Source organism: Acipenser ruthenus, chromosome 13 (genome assembly GCF_902713425.1).
Source record: "Acipenser ruthenus chromosome 13, fAciRut3.2 maternal haplotype, whole genome shotgun sequence".
NCBI classification, from domain to species: Eukaryota; Metazoa; Chordata; class Actinopteri; order Acipenseriformes; family Acipenseridae; genus Acipenser; species Acipenser ruthenus.
The window spans coordinates 3,202,341-3,227,070 of record NC_081201.1 but is presented as its reverse complement, the minus strand read 5'-3'; the positions used below and the strand labels follow the sequence as shown (position 1 = coordinate 3,227,070).

Below are 24,730 nucleotides of genomic sequence, written 5' to 3'. Positions count from 1 at the left end.
GTTCTCGTTTATTACATTCCACATAAAAGTTGCAACAAAAAATATATAATACATAACATTTATATAAAAATCACTACACAACATTCCCAGCAAGTTGAGCAGTTAAGTGAGGCATTTTAGATGAGATTCTGACTCGCTAACGCGTTTTTGACCCAAATGGCAGTCCATAGAGATCACTATGCGTGCACGCACTTATTCTGGTTTGTTTACTTTTTGGTGTCTAGTAAATAGGAGGCTCAAGAGCTGCTGTATGGATCCTGTGGTTTGTGTGTGTGTGTGTATATATATATATATATATATATATATATATATATATATATATATATATATATATATATATACACACACACACAGTATATATATTAATCTCATATGCCACACTGAGCTCATTTTCATTTGCCATTTTTGAAACTGTCACGCAACATCTGGCGAAGTGGTAATGAAGTGCAAGGTATTTTTGTCATTTCTAGCCTCTCTATTAATACTAACATCTGAATTTTGTATCCGAAATCAAAAAAATATTCGTTCGAATATTAAGATATTTGTCTCAGCACTAATAGACATTATAGCATTCACTGAAACTCGTACCTCCAAGTCCATTGCGCCAGTATTTGCTGCCCTTTCAAACTCAATGCGTGCCCGTTTGTGACTGAACTCCATTTGTTTTTTTTTTCTTCTCCTGGTCCATTTGCAGGAGTTGCGATTTAGAATGGATTTTTCCAGCGTGTTCCTCCAGCAAATCAATACACTACAGTCAAACAAACTTGACATTGTACTGTAATTATAAAAGATGGATTTGTGTAAATCGGGCCAGTTATGAAACCTGAAGAGTAGAATTTATACAGTCCCCGATTAGCACTCATTTTGGACTGTCTTACCTTGGGTAACATTATGTAGCCCAAGATCGTAAGTAATTATTGTATTATGTTAGGTGCAAGCAGGTCAAGCAGTGTTTTTGAGTCGGTGTCAGTGCTGGGATGCTGGCAATTTGCTCTTACTCTTAAAAAAGACCATATAACCCTCTTTATTACAGGATAATTCACCACCCGAAATGTGACAGATTACTTGTTCATGACACACGTAAAATAATAAGTACTGCTCTTCAGTGGCATTGAAGAAAGAGCAAGAATAAGTTATTGCTGTCTGTATATAAATACAAAACTACACCCCCCCCCCCCCCCCCCCCATCCCACCAAATCACTACAGTATATTATAAAAAATATATATTCTGTTTTTGTTTACCTTCAGAAAGCTTCAAGAATTTAATCAAATCAGCTTCAATGAAAGGTATTCTACCCTTCCTTAATTGGATTGGGAGTTCCTTCCCTGCTGGTGAGGTCGAGAAAAACTTAAAACCTCTCAAAGGCGGCTTACAGGTTGTGTAAATTAAATTATCTCCTATGTTTTGAAATGGCTATTTAAGAGAATCGGGCTCTATAACATATAATACAGTATGCATCTTTATTATGGGGGGGCAGGGGGGAACACAGCTGCCAATACAACCTTTAAAACAGTATTTGTTTTCATTTGAATAACATTAAATATTTATCTACAGCACTGTACTATTATAAATAATGGCTAATATCCCTCTGTGATGGAAAAATATAATACATACTGGAAAGGAACATATGGCACTTGATATAATGCTGTCACCAAATATTTTTTTATTTTACATATTTCAGATCCAATCGTGACATCTTTCATATTCCATGTAAGAACACACCTCCTTTGTACAGTGCTCTTTCAGACAAGCTTCACTTGAGTGCAAGGGTACCTCTTAACAAATAAGTTCAAATGTAACTTTTCGATATATAAGAATGCAAAACTGCTGATCATTTCTTCCTGTAATTCTTTGCAAGTAAAAACATTTCGGCAGACTCCTTCCTACTGGCCTGTGGTTTTATGGTCCTTATGTCCTGAAAGGACTGAGCAAGCTTGTTCTTGAGCAGGCTGGTTTGTCCTCCATCCCAGCATTTACATAGAAATGTCCCCCCGGGCTGCAGCACTTTCTCGGCTAGTTCCAGCACTGAGAGACACATGCTGATCAGCCTCTCGTGATCCATCTCTTTAAAGCCACTGGCATTGGGTGCCATATCACTGAGGATGACATCCGCCCTGCGTGCAGGGAGAAGCTCCTGGAGTCTGGTTTGGGTTGCTGGGTCTGTCACATCCGAATTAGCCAGAAAGTGTGCTCCAACTAGCGGGGCTATCCGAAGGAGGTCGACTCCTATTACAAAACCAGTGGGGACTTCAGGATCTGTAACAGTAATATAACGTGGGAAGCATTGGATGTATAAAGCATCATAATACAGCAAGCTCAAAAACAGTGGAATAATGTTTTCAGTCTGGATGAAGTATGCAGGGGAATCAAGTACACTAACCCACACAACAATGTAATGGGAAACCTTTGTACAGTTTTATGTATGACATTCACATCAGTTTGCTTTGCTTTAAAACATAGAGAGTTGCCAGTAGCTGGTTAATCCTATAATTTGACAGTAGATTTAGCTGGATATTTTTAACAATGACAAAATCTGGGCTGAAAAACTGTTTTAAAAGTAACATAAACTTTTCAAAAATCTTCTCAGCATTTGTTCTGATCCAAATTGACCCGATGAAGAGCTTGAGCACACTTTCCCTTTCCTGATTAAAGACAGAAGCTATAGAGCTTGATTTGGACTTACCAGCCCCAGCTGAATTGACTTTTTCAACTGCAACCTGGCTCCATGCCCCTGGTGCAGCTCCGCAGTCCACCACGCTGAGACCGGGCTGCAGGATCCTGTGCTTCTCGTTGATCTCCAGTAGCTTGAACGCACTGCGGCAGCGGTAATTCTGCACCTGAGCCGCCTTCACAAAGGGGTCTTTGAGCTGTCTCACCACCCAGCGCTGCTCTGCAACAGTCTTCCCTTTCAGATTCTGAGGGGTCTTCTTCAAGCACTGGCCAGAAATGTGTAATGACCTCCGCAGAAGTGAGAAAGGAAACATTTCTGAAGGGGGGAAAAAAAACACAATGCAACAAAGGAAAAAGAATTAGCTGATGGGTAGAGGTACCAAATGATGGTTAACGAGATTCTAGGACGACCGCCTTGGGTAATAATAAAAGACACCTGTATTCTTATGGCCAAATCAATCAATCGCAGGTCTTCAGTTAATCATTAATGACTTTAAGCCTATTTTTTTCATATCTATATCAGCTTCTTTATTGGCTTTTCAGGGGCTAAATAGAGTTAGCAAAATCAGAATAATAGCTGCAGTCTTTTTTTTCATATAATCCTTTAGAAAATTACAGCATATACGTGTAAGGTATGCAATACCACTAGTTGTGCATTTCTGATACATATTTTTTTGATTAAAACCTGACTTTTATGTTTTCATTAGCATTCAGATGACTGGAATCCACTGCAGAAGTGTGACCAGGTTGCAGGTGTAGATCTTCATCTCAATGATGACAGATAAAAGAGTTCCTGAAATGAGCATTGTAATGAAATTAAAAAAAAAAAAACCCGAACCACCCAAACTGTCCCCTAAGAGGTTGTAATTGTTATTATTATTATTATTATTATTATTATTATTATTACAGTAATGACATACAATGAACCTAGATTAATACTAGGCTAACACTGTCTGAGTTAGTTGACGGTAATATTTTTCATAGACTACCACTGGCAACAACAAAGTTTCACCTTTTTGTGCAACACACACTATGCCAGTCACAGTGTATGTTTTACAGTGTTTCGAAATTCACAAAACAATGCGAAAAACAATTTACAACGATGCCTTACATTATATACATAAAGCACACGATACACTAGTTGAATATAGTAGTGTTGTTTAAAAAAAATTAAAAACAACAACTTACTTTCACGCTGTCGTGTTCCCCAGCCGAACAGCTTTAAATGAAACACATTACTGAAGCTGGGGAACCCACGTGGTGGGTGACGCGAGAATGCTAATCTCGTCAGAGGGAGGATCTTAGATCATTCAGAGGGATTTACAGTGGTTAAAAAATACAGTACTGTGTCTGTACTAGAAAAACACTTTTCGTTTTAAAGAAAAATATTTGTGCCAGGAAAGTGTTTTATCCTCGTTTTCTGTGTGCTGATGGTACATACAGTCAGTGTGCACAACAACAAAGTACCAAACAAAGCAGAAATGCCGAGTCTTCAGAAGAAAGCCATGGGATTTTTAATGTCCCCATAATTTAATTAAATCAAGTATATTCAAATGAGTGATTATGTGTTGTGTTGCTCACATACTAACATTATAATTTTTACCAAAATCTTATTCCATTAAAATCGTGTTACAATTTGGCTTTGCAACTCTGCTAGCCCCACCTACTCTATAACATAGTATATTATAGCAAACGACCATTGCATAGCGATTTGAACCATTCCTGTTTCTATGAGAGTTTAATAAGGCACACCTGAGCTCGTTACCAATACACTGGCTAATCAAGCTCGTAGTAAAACCAGGAAAGAGTGAAACTGATGTCCAATAGAAGTCTTCTTTCCATCCCTGCACTAAAGTTGAAATATACTGTACATTGTCAAATGATTACAATGGTAAGAAGAAGCCTGCTCATTTGGGAGCCAGATAATGGCATTTTTAAATGGTAATAATAACTTACCAAATATTGGAGGAAATTGTTATATGCAACGAAAACAGTGTACCTGTCAGTGTGAACAAGCACAGGTTTTTTTGAAGATAAACTATGCTGACGTCGAAGGTGTTGGCCCTTGGTTCTGGTGGTGCAGCCCAGGCGAGTGCTCCTGGGGATGAACAAGAGAGTCTTTGGGGCTGGCCGATTGAACGGGTTAGGGGGCAAAGTGGAACCAGGAGAAGCCATCGAATAGGCAGCAGGGAGGTGAGTTCTTTCAGAGATGCAGGGAACAAGAGATGGAGAATGCAATGTTACACACTGCCTGAAACCGTGAGCAGGGTGCCTGGCTACTGTGAAAGACGTGAAGATCACACACTGGGAATTTGACTAGGTAAACACAGGATCCCTGGCTTACTTGATTAATTTATGTAACATACTAGTTCACTAACAGCAGACCTAATACTTCAGTAACATTAAAACATTTTCTTTTATCAATGCACTGGAACAAATCTAAGCACAGTAAATTGTTTCCATTAATATATTATTATTATTATTATTATTATTATTATTATTATTATTTTTAAAGATAAGATAAAAAGACAGAAACGATTTAGTAGTTCCGTCCTATGCTGTGTCTTTGCTGATGTGGGGAGGTATTGATTCAGATAGAGATATATAGAAATCTACCGTAATTGTGTAAATGTGTTTTAGACCCTTGATAGAGTAACCTGTTTTTGTTCTTTTAAATGTCAAAATGTTTCCCAACTAAGTTCATCCAAATACCGGTAATTGGCAATTAGAGTTGCTGCCGTCTGGACTAAGGTATTGATGCATTTCACTTGAGACCTGCACCAGATTTCAGTTCTGGCATCCCTGCAATGACAAAAACATTTACTCCCCAATGCCTCGATTACATGATGCCTAACATTCTGTGTTCTTGTGTCACGGAGCTGCTGGAGGGTAGCAGCCTAACAGTAGACACACTGGAGAAGATTGGACAGATTAAATTTGATTTTGTGGGAGAAACTGAAGTGCTTGACGTTCACATTTTTAGGGCTGACGGTTTCCACGGAGAGCCAGCGGAATAGGATGGTAATAATTCATTAACTGGTACATTGTTTCTAAAACAATAGCCAGTGTTCTGCAAAGCATGACTTTATTATTTATTACAGATCATAAAACTAAATGCCTTTTCGTCAAGTCTTTTTCTCTGGCAAGAACGTCTGCCAGCATAGTGCTAAAAATATACAACTGTGTTCAAAAGTTTTGCATCGCCCTATAGAATTAACAAATTTTGCTTCATATAGTCAGATGAAACGTTGATACCGCTTTGTAGTTTCCCATATACTTAACAAAAAAAACTGACATGAAATACTGTACTACTATTATGGCTTCTGGTAGACTTTTTTTGCTATATCATCTTGTAGTTTCTTTGGTTACATTGTTATATAAAATATTCTGTTAATATATATATATATATATATATATATATATATATATATATATATAATATAATATAAATCTCAATCCTACAATTATAGGTGATGCAAAACGTTTGGACATAACTGTACATGCCTCTATCTGGACCTCTTTGTATTCGGATTTGAAAAAGACACAAATAAACGTAATTCGCAAAATCAATTTAAAACATTTACAGGGGTTTCTTTGTGAGATTGTTTAAAATCATTGTCCCATGTTGTTGTTCTGTCCTGTAGAGATGCGTCCACAGTGGTCTGATTGTGATAAAACCTCCTTCCACCAGATGTGGCCAGATGACTGGTTTCCTCGGCAGTAGAGGAAATTCCTGTGCTATTGGATAGAATGCAAAATTTAAAGGTTGCATTCAGTATAGGACATCATCCAGTTGGGATGGCCATCAACCTAGATTTGAACCAGCATCTGAAAAATGCAAGACATCGTGAGCTAAGCCACTTCAGATAGTATAGATAATTTTTGCTGTAACTTTTTTTTTCATACTATAGGGGATTGAAGAAAAGTCCTCACCATCTGTTAGCTATGATACTAGTTATGACTCCAGATTTAAAACACCTGGCCAACATTTCACCTGTCATGTCACAAATGCTATGCATTGACAGCAGAACAAAGGAAACCTGGTAGACTGAGCCAGGAACTGGTTGAATGGGAACCAGGTTCGAGGATGATCACTAGTATAAGGACCCTGCAGAGGACACCTGTAAGTCTTACAGGACCATTTGTTTATTTTCCCTGAATTTGCTTGGGATAAGGTTAAAATAACACAAAATGTTGGATGCACTTACCTCCTCGTGTCAGGTTGTATTTCTATGTGAAGAATCACTGCATTGCAGCAACACACAAAGTCTCCTTGTATTTCTCTTTCCGGCTTGTATCTTTAGCAAGTTGCTGCTGATAGGACCAATGTGTGACTTTAGTTACTTCACACAAGTTCTGGAGAGTACAGTCAAAAAATGTTTTAATACATTCTCTCTTTATTTTTTTACTATTGTGTAGCATCACTGTTATGCATCCCAGAAATAAGCCGCCTGCTTTTTTTCATGGTTTTAGACACACAAATATATATATATATATTTTTTTACAAAGAATTCCAATTCCCTCACAAAGTGCCATTTGCTTGAAAAATATTAGAAACTTCCCCCTCGGGTTTCATCCATGACTTGAAACACCCAATAATAAAATCTATGTAAGTCATACAGCCAGGAGTGCACTGGTTTGCATGTTGGCTGTGCAAAGTAGTCAGTCTTTGCTAGTGATTCCGGAGGGAACGTTGCATTGGCCTTGGTGTTAAAATGTTAAATTAGAAAAAATAATATTCTCTATCTTTTGCTACTACTGCAGCGTTGTAAATTTACAAAAGCCCTCCAGAAGCCCCTGGTGCAGACTCTATGTATATCAACAAAGTCTTTGTCTAATGAAAGTGAGTGAGTTGGCCTTATCAACTTTTTAAACTCGTCAGACTTTTTGATTATTGAAATTGGCAGTTTGACCCAAAACATTTGTGTGAATTTAACTAGATTCTAGTTCCAGATTTTTAGTTCCACTGGGGCCAAAGCAAGTTGCCGAGTTGTTATGGGTAGTGAGAATAAGGCTTTTAAGTTGCTGTTACTGATCAATGTCAGATGTATCAGAAACTGGGAAAACACAAAAAGATCAAAGATCCAAGACGGTGGGGCTATAGTTAAAAGGGTGAGAACTGCTGATGCTATTATTCTTTAGTCATCTACACCCGAAGCGCAAACCAAACTCCTTTATCCTTCAGTTTCAAGTGAGGAATTGATTTTCTATAAACACTTGTGGAGAATTTTACAGCATAGAGATCTATTCTAGTGCAGTTATACAGCTTTTGATACTGCACATATACTTGGGTTTGCACTTAAGTAGAAAAAAACATATATATACTTGATAGCAAATGTTGATAAAATAGTAACTGTTGTACTAGTGGGCTATAAGTTTTAGCTCTTAACTGCCCTGCAAAAAAATATATATATATGCACCTGGTTATGAAGACAGAAGAAGCCAGCAATCATAATTAACTACAGTGCTTGTTATGAAAGTCTAATTTAACCCACCAGACAACACTGGAACTGATTTCGTGGGTATCAGAATGCCTGGAATTGTGTCTGTGGTTCTGTTATTGGCTGTTTCATTCTTTAATGTAACTATTTTCTGTAATATCCAAAAAGCCTTTCAAATAAATCTAAAATTGTAATGAAATAAGGGGTTTTCCATCACTTAAAACTGACAGCATTCTATTTTCAAGGTATCATTTACCACAACATCTTGGTAAAATGCATTTTGTCAAATGCAATGAACTTTGGCTTTGGGTATTATTTATTTAATTTGACTTCTGTTTTCACAAAAACTGATTAGCATTTATCATGCACAAACTTCCGTTACCTAAGGTCTCAGGTAACTGCTGACCGGGGTCTGAAAACAGCCGTGCATGTCTTTGATCAGTTTGATGTGGCTGTGCAGGACTTCAGAAACCATTTCCATTACAAAAATAAATAAATAAATAAAATTAAGAATTAAACAAAAAAAGTAGTTTCACAGCAAGTTTAATATCCTCTGCAGTGGGCATTCCTATGTGATAATTTAGCTTATATTGCGATAAATGTCATCAGCTTCAGTCTGAGATACTTCACTTTTACCAGGCTCAATTATCCAGTTATTCTTACCCTTGTTTCTTTCCAAAAAAATGCTTTATAAGAAATCCACAAACCCTTTTTTTAAGTCAGATAATAGTGTACTGAGTTCCATATATTTATTATTCAATAGAGTTTATATAACATTTGTGTATGTATATGTGTGTGTACATTTGTAAACATTTAAAACACATATTTCAGCTTTTAATTCATTAGTTGTTAATTTCCACATAAAGTGCTATTTTTCGCACTGAAAAACATGAAGTGCAAGCCAATCACTTGACAAATGCATCTGTCAATAAAGATCCAAACATTTCATATTGACTTACTTTTTCCAACATTCTAGATTTATAATTTTCTCAAATCTATGTATCCTGGTGGAAATGATAAGATTATAAAGTACAGATTTACAAGCTCATGCATGCATTCCCTAGTTACACCAACAGATGGGGTTACAGTTGGGGGTAATTCCAGTAATACCACTAGCTTGATTTTAACAGAAAACAAATTATAAATCACAAGCAAAAAGCACACACCCATCTTCATGTCTCTTAAGGCAGAACACATACTTGTAACAAATACTGCACATACATTGGATGAAGCAATTGAAAGAAAATAACATACAGTAATGTTTCCATGCATAACTGAACGTTTATAAAAGTGACAGTTTTAAAAAATAAAACATTTGTTTTACACTATAATTTCTGACAATTATGGCAATGTGCATTATTCAGCATATGCTCAAATGTAAGCTCTTTTACATGGGTAAAAACAATGATACACCCATTATATATTCCTCTGTTTGGCCAACTTCCATTTTGCCAGATATGTATGAATTGGGAATGCACTTAAAATTGTAATTCTAAGTAATGAAAGACAGACTTTTCTCCTGAACTGTCAGGGGGTCAGATGACTATCTAAAATATGCTTTTTCATTCTAGAACCTTAAACTGAACACCACCAGCAAGCACTAAACACCGGATAACAGCTGCTGCTATGCTAGTATAAACTCTAAACTTGTATTCAGTTACAGGTATTCTGTTATAGGCTACATTATTCTAGCTGGATTAAATCTCAACAAAATTAGACTTAGATTGACTTTTGGCTTTTATCAGTTTTTCCTCATACAGCAATTAGCATTGGTCAATGGCCAATTGATAACTGGATGCCTATGGATTTTTAATACAAAGTTATTACTTAACCACTCTTTGCAGATGTTCAGTTTCAAACTGACACATTCCTCGTGAGTCTTCAAGGCACCAAGAACTAAACTAAATACATCAGAGTTAAATCTTCATGCAAAAACAGCTTCAGCTTCTTTGATAATCAGACCTGTAGTTATTTTAAAACCCCAAATATTAGGATTCGTTTACTGATATTTCTATCTTTGGCATTTAGCTAGCATGCGGCCCCAAAAGGGATTAATGTTAACAAAATAGGACCCTTTTTTTCTTTCTTTTTTTTTTTTTTTTTTTTTTTTTTTTTAAGAATAAGCCTTGTTCCCAAAATGTACTACCCGTTTCCTTGGCACATATCCACATTATAACGAAATACTTGCATTTTACTTAAACATTTTCTGTATGGCTTCTATGCAATAGTATTTTTTTGTTAAACAGCTAAACATTCCTTGAACGCTTGGCTCAAATGTCTGCATAAAATGCAGCTCTTCACAGTTTGCAAGTCTCACGCAGAATAATCTATAGGAGTAAAAATATGAAAACTAGGAGTTTAATAACAGCCAAAAAATCCCTTTAGTGTCATAATTTAAGAGTTATGAATCCTCATACAGGAAGAATACACGTCTTTGTACTGATATGCTATTAAAAATACTTATTCTGTGATGTGCTTAGTATAAATCATAATTTGACAGCAACCTAAAGAAAAGAAAATATAGTGCATATGTATGCTAGTTTGATCTAAGCTTATAAGTACAACATTTAATGTATTCGTGTTAGTGTTCAATTATAAAATAAAGACATGGTCATTTTGATATTGAAGAGTATAAAAATACTGAAAATCCAGTTTGAAATAGTTTTACGTTTATCAAGATATACCAAATGCAATACATGACCCCAGAACAGGGGAAATCATGCAAACCCTGTAATTTGATTCAATAAAAATAAAAATAAAATTAAAAAAAAACAAAAAACATTTACTGCATTGTGCTTCAAGATCAACAAAATTTCATTTGGTTCGTCTATCCTCTTTGCAAACTTCGTTAAAAAAACAAAACAAAAAAACAAACACATTTTCAGCAAAAGACTACCACCTGCTGGTCTTAAAATATACCAAATAAGATGTGCAAAGCAAATAAAAAAAAATCATTATGCTAGTTCACTATATTTCAAAGGCACTCTCTACAAAACCAGTAAGTTTACCTAGCATTACTGTACCAACGTGGTCAGTTTGCAAGAGTTTAGGTGCAACGGCTTAAAATTGAGCCCTGTTCATCCAAATTGGAGGTGCCACCGGTCCCAAGTTTCACAGTCATTAATACTAACATTTTACAATTTTTAAAAAACTACTGTGGTCCCTTTTCAACCTCCCTCCTTCAAAAAATGGTATAAATACTGCCACTAAGTAGGGTAGGTTTTATCACTTACATGTGTAGAATTTCCAAAGATGATGGACGGGATGCTTAATCACTTCTGGTCAGGATAAGGTTATGTCACCATCTGACATAGCCTTTTTTTTCTCCACTTAATATCCTGAGCTTATCCTTGGATTAGGTTTGCAATTAACATTTGTTTAGCAATGTACTGTATGTTCAGAAAAGAATGGGTGCAATGTTAGATACAAGCCTAGTTTCCTTTGCGTCTGTCAGAGGATAACATCCTGTCGTTGTTGCTGCATTGTGCTTTCTTGACGCTCACTGTATTATAAGCAATCTTTGCTTTGTTGATGGGTGCAATGCCTACTCTTTCACCAGTTAATTTGGGAAGGCATTGGGAGGCTTCCAGTTTCCCTGCTGGGGTGTCAGTGGAGAGGGTAGCATTCCATTTGATTCCCCAAACAAGCAACTCAGCTTAGGCTGAAGGTCAAGCCAAACTACACTCATCTACAGGGAAAAAATAAATACACAATCAAATGTTTAATAAGGAAAATTACATCAGTTATTATACCTTAAATGTAGGATATAACTGAGTTAAGGGTTACCTCAGTTCTGGTTAAGCTTGAAGGTTTAACCCCAGCCCAATCCCTTGTATCACATGCTTTTAAAGCTAGGTCCTATTCAATCATACATTTTAGATTGCCAGTGGTTGTGCCAATAATAACTACAGTAATTGTACCCCCCCCCCCCCCCCCCCGCTTACACAGTTACGATGCACACATCTGATTACATTTGTGTGGGCCTCTCATACATTCAGTAAGTGGTGCCTGATGTGAAATAATGCATTAAACTGCGTGCTTACCTCCCTGTGCCCCTGTATCTGGGAGTTGACAAAGGCTCCCAGGATATAGGCAGTGATCTGAAGGTAAGTGTAGATCAGCTGGGTCTCCTGATGAAGGCAGAACAAGGAGAAGTAGTTCCGAAGCTCCATTGTCAGAATTGCATTCTCTTGCTGAAAAGATCAGAATTAGAACAAAGTCAGTACAAGGTTTATTTAATTACTAGTATACCGCTATGGCCAAAAGTTTTATATCACCCAATAGAATGAACTAATTTTGCTTCGTAAAGTCGAATGAAACCTTCTAAATAATGTGATGTTAACATACTGAATTATAACATACTGAATTACATACCGCTTTGCAGTTATCCCATATACTTTACGAAAAAAATGACAAATTAAAATGTGACATTTCAAAATCTAACATGAAATACTACTGTACTACTATTATGGCTTCTGGTAGACTTTTGCAATATCATTTTGTTCATTGATTACATGATGTTAAATAAAACATCTAAATTTAGCGTGAATTTATGGTTACTTTATATGAATTCAATAAAAAAAATTAAAAAAAAAGATCTTATGTCATGCAAGACACTAAAGAACCATGGCGATCATGGCTGGTTGGCTCATGTCTAACAGCAAACAGAAACTTTTAATAGATCTTAATCCAGTAAGTAACTCAAACTTGAGTAAATGATCTTTTTCCCCTTAGGATGCCGAGTTTCTATTAACATGGGTAGAAACCCCTGTTGTGTATATCGATGCCTTTAATTGGTCTCAGTAAGAATGCAACAGCTTGATGAGCTGCTTTAATGTTTCTTCGGTTTTTGATGCCTCCCAGGAAATAAGATGGGTAATCTCAATGATGTTCTGCTGCTGAAATATTTCAAATTAAAGTTTAGACTCAGTTTAAGTAAAGCAGTTCCACCTTCTGTTCCCCTATAATGCAATTGAACGTTCACAACATTGCCCCCTACAGCGTGGTCGCGGTAATACAATCTTCAATAGGAGCTTAAAAAAAAAGGTAGTTTGATGTAGTTTTAACATGCAGGGCTGGGGTGCTTGCAGTGGGTAGGAACCACATTCATATGACATACACCATACCTGAACATTACTGTTTATGTCAGTAGGCAGAGATTGAACAATAGAGGGGTTAGTTCTCCAGGTATTCATGCATATTCACTGATGTTAGTAAGTTTGTTTTTTTGTTAACCCTGCTATACCCAATTAAATAGTTTCAGTAGCTTATATGGAAATAAGGCGCACAAAAACAAGACTTTAGACTGGGGCTGGTACTGGTCTGCATTGTTGAATAACCTTATATTTTTCTGTAGTATTAAGAGTTCTCTGGTGTCCTCCCCCTGTACCTGTACAATGCGGGACTCCAGCTGGTCCACAGACAGTTGCTCCTTGCTCTGCACAGTGGCGCTCATCATCTGCCTCTTCATCACACTGTACTTCTGGAGCGCACGCTGGTGATCATGCAGAACGCCTTTCTCATGCCGTTCACATAAATCCTGCAGGCAGAGTTAAACACAATCTTAAATTTTCAAATGGCACAATGGGTAGTTTTATAATGCCAAGGCTCCCTCCGGTCATTCAGTCCCACAGTGCAACATTAATCCCATTAAGCCAATTAAACACACACACACACAAAAAAACACATACACTAAGCAACTTGTTCCACTAATTATTAAACAAAGTTCTTTAAAAAGTACATATTTTGGTCTATAAAGTTGTAGAAGCCTGCTTTGTGAATTAGTCATCAACTCCACCGTATGCAGCCTTCCCCATACTGGGGTTCTGCTTACTGTATATTAGACAGCCAGGTTTAACAAGGAAATCTTCCAGAACAGTCTGACATGACTATAGATATACAAAATGGAAACTGTCATACCAATATGCCATATGTCAGACCTAATCCCCCTCCAAAGGTAAGTTTATGTTTACACAAGGTTTTTGTGTCTGCACTTCCTTTTTTTAAAAGATCGGTATGGAAGACAACTTCCATTGCATAGCAGTTTGCACTACTCCAGGTTTTATTATGACGTTTTTAGGCATTCCTCAATATGTTACCTTTTCACTGTAGCTCAATCTGAAACTGCTTTTCAGTTAATCGTATTTACATCCCTGTAAGATCTAACCTGTTGCCTACTCAAATGCTATACCAAACTTGTTCAGAAAATGCCTTCCAGCATATACATAGCACAGCAAGTGTCTTGCAGAAGGGTTATTCATCATAGAACGTGGTATTCTGGTAATCCACTCACTTTATATGACTGTAGTAAATCCAGGAAGAGATTCAGTTTTTCCACTACATCATCTTCCTCTCTTTTACCCTAAAAAATAGATGAAAAAAATGGAACTAAAAAGGCACCCAATTAGGCTTTAATTAGGAACTGAGAAAACTGCATTTTAAATTAAACTGGGCAAATTATGTACTTCTAATATAGATAAGCTTGTGGAACCAAGAAGCAAACACAGTTTAAAGGGGCAGGTTTTGCTACAATATGACAACAATTTAACACCAGTTAATTACTCATTTGCATTTGATTACACATAATCCTATTTTATATGGTAAAAAAGATCATTATTTATGGGAGTTTAGAGGCAATGGATATTAGTAGTTAGAGATTCAAATTAATCTTTTAAATAGGTATACCTGTAATATTTATCTAACATTACAAAGGCATTTTATACAACACTTTAATCTTTATTATTATTATTATTATTATTATTATTATTATTATTACTATTATTATTATTATTACTGAATATATTTAACCTGGAAGAAAGCCGTTGAGATTAATCATTTTGTTTACAAGGATGTCCAGAGGAGTATCAGAGCACATTCAAATGTTTGATTTCATGGTAGGTAATCCTCTTGTATTGTAATTCTTTCACTGTATACATAGCTTATTGGAAAAACATGAGTGTTCACTAGTAATACAGCGAGCCATTACAGCATTCGCTAAGTGAACACTGTGGTAAGATGCTTCTCTGCTGTTTTACTCACCTGTTGTGCTGCTTTGTCAGCCAGTAGAGCAAACTCCACGGAGAGCCCTTTCAGAGACTGCCTCATGGTGCCCCATGTGTTCTTGTTTGTGGAGGCCCAGGATTGCACTGGCATGGTGTCTGAGCCCAGGGCACTGCAATGTCAAAGACATCTCCCAGTCATTCCATGGGAAACACCACAGAGACCGAAACAGTTCAAGCATTTAAGAGTTCTGGGCTCCAGCAATCACACTGAATACTGGCATTTGACAAGACCCAAAGAATTGGAATGTTTTGGACTGTTTGGAAGTCATTCCAAAGGAGCAATTTAGTGTCAAACTACAATAAAAAAATCAAATAAGAAAAGTCAAGTTGAATTCAAAAGAGCAATTTAATCATGGGGCATGTTTTGGCATATTAATGTTGCAACTGGTTTCTCATGGCAACTCTTCTTTCCTTATGATGTATTAATGACAATGGTGACAAGCCAAAAACAAACACGTTCAAGACTTTTCTTGAAAGTGTTTGTTTTTGAACAGTCTTCAAGCTTCAATTAAGTTTTTTGCTTGACCCAAAAGTACAGGGCAAGCACCACCAAGCGACTACCTGCCATGGCCGTTCCTCTCCCAAATCCGTACACAGTGTCACTGCCTGCCTTTACTTGCCTTAGTTCCCTCCCAAACATCAGCAGATCCGTGGCGTTCTCCACTGAGCGCACAGCCATCCTCTCCGCCTGGTCCCGCAGCTTCTGGAAGCTGTTGAAGATGTTTCGGATCATCTCCCTGCTGGAAGAAAACTTGGCTTGGATATCGCCTGGAAGGTATTCCTGCAACAGAGCAATCACAATGCAATTAGGCAGATCATTATTTCCTTTATTTATTTTTTTATTTTTTTCTTAATGCAGGATTTTAATTCGCTACATGCATTATTTTATTTAGTACTGATTACAAATGTTACATTCCCCAAATCCTAAAATACTTTTTTTTTTTTTTGGTCTTACTGCTACTTTGTTTGTAGAACTTTCTTTAATATGTTATGGAAATCTGTGTGATTTATTGGGAGTATCTGGTTCCCGTAAAAGAGAATATGTACCTTGGCCCGTGTTGCTATTTTACATGTCATGAATTCATCCCCTGCTGTCTTGAATGACTCACGCAGTTTGTTTTGTACATCCTATTGGAAAAAAAAAAAAAAAACTAATAAATGAGCAAACACACAAGCAGAAAGATATGTGATATTACTGTATGAATATATATTATTTGTACCCCATTTTACAAAAATCAAAGACAGTAAATGTGGGGTAGAGGAATTTTATTTATTTATTTTTTTAAACTGCCGATACAGTAAGTCTTGTTCAAAGTATTTTTTTTTTGGGGGGGGGGGGGGATTTCATGTCCATTACATTTTGATGACAAATAAATAAATATACATTTTAAATACAGGGAAATCTGTAATACAAGCATAGTTTCAATGAAGTATAAAAGCATTTTGGGGCGTGACACTTTGTGAAAATAAAAAGCCAACTGAGGAGAACTCAATTATACAAAAGGTGTTGCAAGTCTCCAGTTGCGTATGCTCCTCAGTTTTAATCATGCTGAAATAAGTAAGTTCAGGGGACATGGTGACAGCACTGGGCAGGGTTGATCTGACCTCATTAACACTTCTTACATAATTCACTTAAATTACCTGGCAGCTCTTCCAGAGCCGCTCATCCAGTCCTGAGTTAGTGGATATGCATACATTTATTTTGGTGATACTCAGCCAGACGTACAACAATGAGTGCAATTTTTAATAAAGGCATCACCTTTGAATTAGATTATACACATGAGCTTTCTGGCAGCACATGCCGCCTACTGTATGCCACAGGGCATTTTAAAGAACATGCCACACTTTTTACACTGCGGCTTACCAAGAAGAAAGCAGCACGCTGGATACAGTGCCTGTAACCGGAAAAACACTGCTATTTAAAAAAAAATACAATCACAAGCGCTTTGGTAAATCCCTAGCACTTTACAAATGTCTGCAGCTTGAGAAACTGTGAAGGTACAGCCTTCTGGCCCAATCTATTACCATGCCCAATTGATCACTATAATAAGTATGTCATTAGAAGCTCAGTAGAAAGTACTTGAGGCTTCCGACATTATATTAGAATTATATATGGCATGTTCAAGACTGATCTTTTTTTTTTTTTCTTTTCTTTGAAGTGTTCACAGAAACAGCATGCTATGTAGCCTCCCAACTTCTCCTCTTAGGATATCTTCATTGTGGGAAGAATAATGCTTTCACCCGACTATTGCTAAGCTACTTACTGAACCATTGAAAGTCAGGAAGATTTTTATAAGTCCATCCTCTGAGAAGAAAGGGTGTCGCGCCACCAGGTTAACGAAGCGCCTGAGAGCTCTCCTCCGACCCTCAATAAACTCCCGGTCAGTCGTAGATGTCAAGACTGGAGGAGTATTAAAGAAAGAGAAAAAAAAAAGTTACATTTTCTGTAGAGGTCGGCACGGGTAGAAAATCCGGAACCGGGTATCCGCTGTGAAAAATACCCGGATCTTTTTCAGGTAATGATTTAAAAAAAAAAAAAAAACACACACATATTAATGTTTTAAGTACATGATACATATTTAAATACTATATAGTACACATACATTTAGTCCCTTCAGATCTGTAGACTTGTGACAGTACTGAAAACATCAAAATAATAATAATAATAATCTCTTTTTAAATACAGTTATTAATGTTAAATGTGCATCATGCTGCAGGATTCTTTGTGACATATATTGGCCATATTCTTCTGTTTAGTTGTTGTTAACATGGCTGTTATGTTCAGTTTTAAAACTAATGCAGTAGTACAGCACCGCTATTACGCTATGGATGTAAATTGATCCAGCTGAGTTTTAACGGCAGTCAAGTCGCAAAAAAGTTTGTGGGACAAGTGTGTCTGTTTGGTTGTAACAATAAAAGTGCCGTTCCTGATCACTAAATTCTACACACAAGCAAAGAATTGGGTGGAATTTCTTTACCAAGCAGGAGAAAACGGAATTTGCAAACTCCGCCAAGAAAATATTTCATTCAAAGTAGGAAACACATTTAATGTGCTCCACATTATTTTATTTTGATTTATTTGCTTATTTATTTTTAAGTAAATAACTGTAGATAAAGCATTCCGTATTGGAAGCCACACGGTTATTATTAATGGATCACAGAGTTATCACTGACATAAACCAACAGGATGTTATGTTGTTTTTTTTCCGATCTAGTTCCTGAGAAGAATAGTCGCTGCAGTTATGATTGAGGTGTACTTACCGCTCACTGTGTGTTATTGTTTTCTGTGACACATTGATATCCTGTCAGTTAAGAAAAAGCTCAATGCAAAGCTTGTTTTAAAGTTGTCTTCATTATACCAGCTACAGACCCGCGCTTCCACCTGTATTGTCATATTTTCTACATTTTCTTTAAATTCTCAAATTAATAAATCGATAGCCGGGTAGTAAAAAGAGACCCAGGTAGCGTCGGGCAATTTAAAACCCGACGGGTACCCAGGTTTTTTTATTTTCTGATAGTCATGTTCTAAAGAAAAAAAAAAGGAACCCTGTTATAGAGTTATAGAGACCATCAAAACATATGCAACAGGTTAGTCAGGCCTGTACATACATTATTTCAAATATCATCTCTCAGAATTTGTATGTCATTTGAATTCCCCCTCATTAGCTTTCTGAAAAGCTACCCCTGAATGTCCCTGCTCAACCACCTGTATAAAGGAACTACTCAGTTCCCTTTTCACAAAACAATGCAAAAATCACCTTGCATTTACCATATTTGCTTTTATTTTTCAGAAGACAAGACATCATTGTTTTAATCTCCTGCTCTAACAATGTCCTATTTATTTTAAACTTACCAGCACAACTCTAAATGGAAAGTGGGATAGCAAATTCTCACTAGAGAACAAGAAATGTGACACTGCACTGTTTGGAAATGGAACTCCCAGAATCTCTGTTTTTTCCTGTGGTTCCATTTATTTACCTCCTTTTAGCATCCTTTTGGGTGGGAGGGCTGGCACCATTCTGTAGGCAAATCTCTGGAGCAGAAGCTCATGAAACACATCAAAATCACTGTATCTGCGGTAAACCGAGGCCTGGAAACGCTGCACAATAAAAATTAAGAGTCAACTGCTTGCAACTTTAACAACATGTATTTATAGAAATAAATGAATGAAAAACTAAAATATATACTGAATTGTAGTCAATTGGGTGAACATTCTGATACAGTCCTTGGAAAAGATTTAATATCCTATGCATACTAAGCACAAAGATTGGATTGTAGGTTTTAGAGAATTGAACTTTGTTCTAAAATAGATTGAAATATGAAGTTCCAGTCTCAGACATTTACGGGAGTCAGCTGAATGACCGGGCATGCAACCTTTGCACAGTACCATGTCCTGCAATTTTAACAATCATTACCTTGTTTTCACAGCCCTGCTTACAGTACTTCACAAGAAGACATAGCACAGTCACCAACCTTTTTAGGTGAGTAACTGTTTGGGCTCAGTTGAGTCTTGTCAATGAATTAGTAAACAAACACTTGACTGTTGATAACTTACATTTAAAATGCATGTTTAAAACATGTTTTTCTTAGAACCTTCAATGAGGCTAAGACTTTCAACATAATAGAATCTCCTTACAAGAAGAAAGCATACAAGTTTGATTAGTTTTATGACTCCATAAACAAATGTACAATAAAAAAAAAGTATTTGTATTGCAATCACACACTCATATCAAAGAGATTATCATGCCATCTTCCCCAAGCATTGCTGGTGTGCTGGTTGTACCTGACTGGTGATCTCATATTCCACATGCTTGAGGAAAAGCCCTTTCTTCTCAGGAATGAGCTCCACCTGAACGGTGTCGATATCCAGGAGCTCTGTCAGGGTCTGTGAGAGGAGGAGAGGGTTTCCAGAGGCAGGCTGCATTCCAAGTGCGTGTAGATCTTTCAGCTCTCCCAGATTGGGCTTTGGAAACTCTACCAAGTGAACACAACATATTATTTTTTTGCATTTTGGAACAGATGAGATCACTAAAAAAGACCATGCAAATTCATGTAAAATAAAAACGTCAACATTATGTCATGCTTAGAACTGCCAAACAATTTAAAAATGACACTATGCTTGTCTAGAAACGATGCTCTGCATTTTAGCTTAATGTTTGCTTAGTGTCATGTGCAGAGTAAAGTAATTCTGTACACATACTTTGCTACACTATTATTATTATTATTGTTTCTTGTCCATTATTATTCTAAGTTTAAATCTTTCAAGGAACTCTCACATAGAAAAATAAAACTAAAAATAGGAAGAAATATTTTTACTCAAGACAACATTTTTCTGTTTACAACAGACCCAAAAGTGGATGTTTTCAGTTCTCTTAATCTGTCGTACAGGAAACACTTTTGCTTTTACTAGACTGGACTGTACCGAGTTTGAACACAGGAAGTGAAAGATGGACAGACTCTAATTGCAACTAGAGCACAATTAAAACATACACCGTATATGACATTCTTCTTTGATCAGCTAACTGATTCTGCAGCTCAACAGAAAATGTATATAACCAAAACAGAGTCCATTAAAAAAAAATTTAAAAAAAGTTATGGGATGTTAAATACAAATGTAATGAAAATGTATCTCTTTACTCAGCAGCTTTCTCCAGTGAGTTTAAGGCAACATAAATGCTAGGTAAGGTCACAGCATGGTTTACAGGAAGCAATGTTTTTCACAGAGGGGGGGAAAAAAACGCTTCAGGGAGAATTTAAAAAAAAAAAAAAAAAAAAAAAAACCCACTGCAGCCTTGCATATTGGGAGCACCTGTAAAAACAGTGAGGCCCAGAAAGAGAATATGAGGGGCTAAAATCAGAACTGGTTCGAAAACAAGCACCAAAAACTTAGGTAAAACATTCAATGACACATTAACGGACATTTACACAAATGCACCCTACATAGCGCATGTTTGTTTTGTTCACTTTTTTTGTCCTACCCCAGTCAACGTTCCTTGGAAATAAAGTACAGTAGAATTAAAACAGAAACAACTCATTTGAATCCAGGAAGGAAAGAGATTAAAAGGTTATATCAAAACAAAACGCGAGCAAAATTGTGCTGAGCTGTCTATTTTCGGGGGGAGGAAAGTACAGATTATGGAAACAATAAAGCAAAGCGTTTAGTTGATGAAGGTCAAGAACGACAATCACGAATTATGTTCACTTTAACATCCTTTTCCTTTGTATTAGGGCCATTTAGTACTTAAATACATTTTTTACAACTTCAGGCTACAACAAAAAAAAACAATTTGTACTTATAATTTACTATAGTTTAATGCAACTTTCTTTTTAGGACTTTTTCTTTTACTCCTTATTAGATTCATTAAAAATACAAAGACATTAATGTCAATCAATCTGACATCATTCCCTTGCTGTGGTACCTTGGGTGAAGTTTTCCAGGAGTTTGGGGCTCGGGTGCTTCCCTTGCTGAGCCAGGGCAATCAGGGCCAGGGCTTTGTACAGTGTCAGCTTGGACAGGAAACCCTCCTTACAGTCCACATGTTTTGCAATCTAGAAAACATAAATAATCTTTGGCGGACATGGATCTGGCCTGAGTTAAACGTCTATAGTCCAACACAATTTAAAAAAAAAAAAAATTAAATAAAATAAAAAATAACCTTTTGAAATGTTTAAAAGGTAAGAAGCCTGGGTGCTTAGAGCTGAAACTACCTGTAGGGGGTGTAAAGAAACTGGATAGCCAACAACGTCTAGTTTCTAGAGTGCACAGGAGGGTAAACAACAAGAATCTTGTGATCAACTATCCAGACCTTTTAATGTGCATTTGAACTGGGCTGTGGGACTGCTTTTTTTTTTTCCCCTGCTGCCCAAAAGCAGTGTTTCTTTTAACAGATCTTATATACCTTATACACCCATCTATTTAACCTAATGAAGTAGCTGTGGGAACCTTCTGCCTAATTGCTGTAATTAATTTGTACCACCTCAAGTGTGCTTATCTGGCTGTGATACCACATACCACTGGGTATTTCTGGTCTAATTAGGATTTGTTGCTTTGTAAACATATTATTCTTATCTAACAGGACTACCAGTACTATCCCAGCTATCCTTTTAATTTCACCACCTATAAACTAATTGCTACAGCTAGAGTTACAGCTACTTCAAAAGACAGGCCATCCAGGTGACACCCTGCAAAAATCTCTACTTATGGATCGATCAGTGACCACAAAAATTGTTTTCAAGTTTGCCACACTTATTTACACAGGAAGGGAAGCTATTTTTCAGGCATTCTTTCATTTCCCTCACTGTGTAATGATTTCCTTTTTGCAGATGACAGGCCTTCCTGTGCTTAAAAAAAAAAAAAAAACCACTGGATTTTCTTGTTGTTTCAGTATACAGTGATTATTATCTACAATCCACTTGCTAGTATTGCTGATACGCAATCACTGCTTGTTTCTACATGTTGTTGTCAGCTGAAAACCCTGTAGTAAAATATAGGTTTTTTGTTCAAGTCCCAGGATTTGTTCATCACAGTACTCTCTTAAGCACTATTCCAACTGTCTGCCTTGCTTTCTTGATCCATATTCACACATGGGTCTACATGGAATGTAGAGATAGATATGCCTTCACATGCGCGCGCACACACACACACACACACAGACACTTACAAAAAAGATATGCCATAGCACCACATACCAAAAAACTGTTCTCAATCTTTTTTAACAGGGTGGTAAAGGTTTTTTTTTTTCTATACCTGATTCTGTACAGCGACTGGAAGGTCTGTCTTGCTCAGCAACCTCTGAAACACATCCGTTTGCACACGATCCTCCTGCTTACAGCAGATAGCCTCATACACCTCCCTATAAAAGGGAGGTACAGAACCTAGGAGAGAGAAAAAAAAACAGGTTTATGACTCCATAGTGCATAATCTTTTATACCTGCTGAAACAGCCGTGACCTGAAATTAAAATAGTATATATATATATATATATATACATGGGCTGCAGAATAAGTACAATAACTGTACATGAAGAACAAGTTAAATATTTATTTTGGTGTACTGCTAACATGTTACAGTCTATACAGAACTGATATATTCAACACACACTACACCTAAACATGAGCCAGTAAGGCACTTTAAACTGTATCTGTCTCATACACAGGTAACTACTTTACTGGTTTAACTATATGGTTGTAAAAAAAATGTCACGAGTTCCACCTTTCTTTGCCCTTTCTGATACTTAAGTCTAGAAAAGTTATTTTTACTGGCAAGGATCCATCTCTACATATTCACCATTTTCATTGACTGAATCTGCCCATACACCAGCTTTTGCTGGAAAGTCAAGGGGGAGATCCCTGACAAAAGTTAGGACAAGCTCCAGAATGGACACAACCCTGTTCTACTGCCCACTCGACCTACTGGTGTCTGTTTGCCTAAATATAACCCAAAACATTTTTAGATCTACAGATGTTGCCTAATAACGTGACTTAACGTGTGCATAAGCTATTTATTTAAATTACTTGTAAGAATACTGACACAACATCTGCTCCGTATTAAACGAATATAATTTGTGTGTGTGTGTGTGTGTGCGAGTGTGCGAGTGCGAGTACAGTGGCAAGCAACTCCACAGCGCGCAGTATTTCCAAAAGCACTGTGATTGAATTTCTACTAAATACATGAAAAACGCTAACACTGGAAACACTATGAACCCCATAATCTCAGCAGTTCATTTTCAATTAATATGTTTAGAACGCCAAGACCTGAAAGTGTACGATTTCGCTCGCTATCTTCACTAGTGAGTGTAGTGTAATGCGCCTTCAACTAGGGTACACTAGTGGAACTAAATAAAAACTGATTAAAAAAAAGTGAGAACGCAAAACAAGTAATTGTTCGACTCTGTAACTTTTAATAAGTGTCTAGTGTCAACACCCAACACTTGTTCTGTTTTTGCTGCCAAAATTATACAGACGCGCTCAAGAAATCCCACCACCATATGTTAACGTGACATTCCAGACAGCAATTTACTTACATACACACTTACGAAGACGTGTCCCACTCTCGCCCGTATATTACATATTGCAATGTTGAGATATATATATATATATATATATATATATATATATATATATATATATATATATATATATATATATATATATATATATATATATATACAGTGGTGTTTTTTTTTACCTTCATTGATTTCCACCTCCATAGCTCAGTCTGTCACGTGAGCTTCTTCAACACCATGTGATTTCCAGATGAAAACCAGCAGCTGATTGCGGACAATAACAATAACCCGGAGTGAAAATCCCTGTCGGTGAATTCCTCGAGCGCGCAGGAATTGATCCTATCCAGAGCTGACTAACATCTTTATGCTATCCTGTTCATAAACACCACTCCATGTATATCCAATCTACAGAAACACCTCCAACACTATATATAAAAAGGGGAAGTTTTGGTTTCTTCAACAACTCTTAGGGATTTCCCCATAATTACTTCTGTAATTAAACTATGTCAGTGCTTATAGGAATTGTATTTCACATTACCTACATTTAAAATCA

The 24,730-nt window shown here is 36.7% G+C and overlaps 2 protein-coding genes across 4 annotated transcripts; both read right to left on the bottom strand.

The window, feature by feature from the left end:
• Window positions 1-1,442: 1,442 nt before the first annotated feature.
• mrm2 (mitochondrial rRNA methyltransferase 2) lies at window positions 1,443-3,973 on the bottom strand. 3 transcript variants are annotated; one of them, XM_034031638.3, is made up of 4 exons: window positions 3,860-3,970; window positions 3,362-3,464; window positions 2,685-2,987; window positions 1,443-2,257 (listed from the first exon to the last, which is right to left on the bottom strand). In XM_034031638.3, exons 3-4 carry the CDS (start codon window positions 2,983-2,985, stop codon window positions 1,833-1,835), a joined length of 726 nt encoding a protein of 241 aa, XP_033887529.3. In that variant the 5' UTR covers window positions 2,986-2,987; window positions 3,362-3,464; window positions 3,860-3,970; the 3' UTR covers window positions 1,443-1,832. The 3 variants fall into 3 exon arrangements, with proteins under 3 accessions (XP_033887529.3, XP_058891433.1, XP_033887532.3); XM_059035450.1 differs by lacking the exon at window positions 3,860-3,970 and adding an exon at window positions 3,783-3,825; XM_034031641.3 differs by lacking the exon at window positions 3,362-3,464 and having other exon boundaries at window positions 3,860-3,973.
• Window positions 3,974-8,639: 4,666 nt separating this feature from the next.
• LOC117417780 (sorting nexin-8-like) lies at window positions 8,640-24,502 on the bottom strand. Its single transcript, XM_034030075.3, has 13 exons — window positions 24,360-24,502; window positions 22,921-23,048; window positions 21,593-21,722; window positions 19,957-20,147; window positions 19,152-19,272; window positions 17,438-17,574; window positions 16,221-16,301; window positions 15,794-15,954; window positions 15,151-15,283; window positions 14,405-14,473; window positions 13,502-13,651; window positions 12,156-12,305; window positions 8,640-11,800 (listed from the first exon to the last, which is right to left on the bottom strand). The coding sequence occupies exons 1-13, from the start codon at window positions 24,379-24,381 to the stop codon at window positions 11,672-11,674; spliced, it is 1,602 nt and encodes a 533-aa protein (XP_033885966.1). The 5' UTR covers window positions 24,382-24,502; the 3' UTR covers window positions 8,640-11,671.
• Window positions 24,503-24,730: the final 228 nt, after the last annotated feature.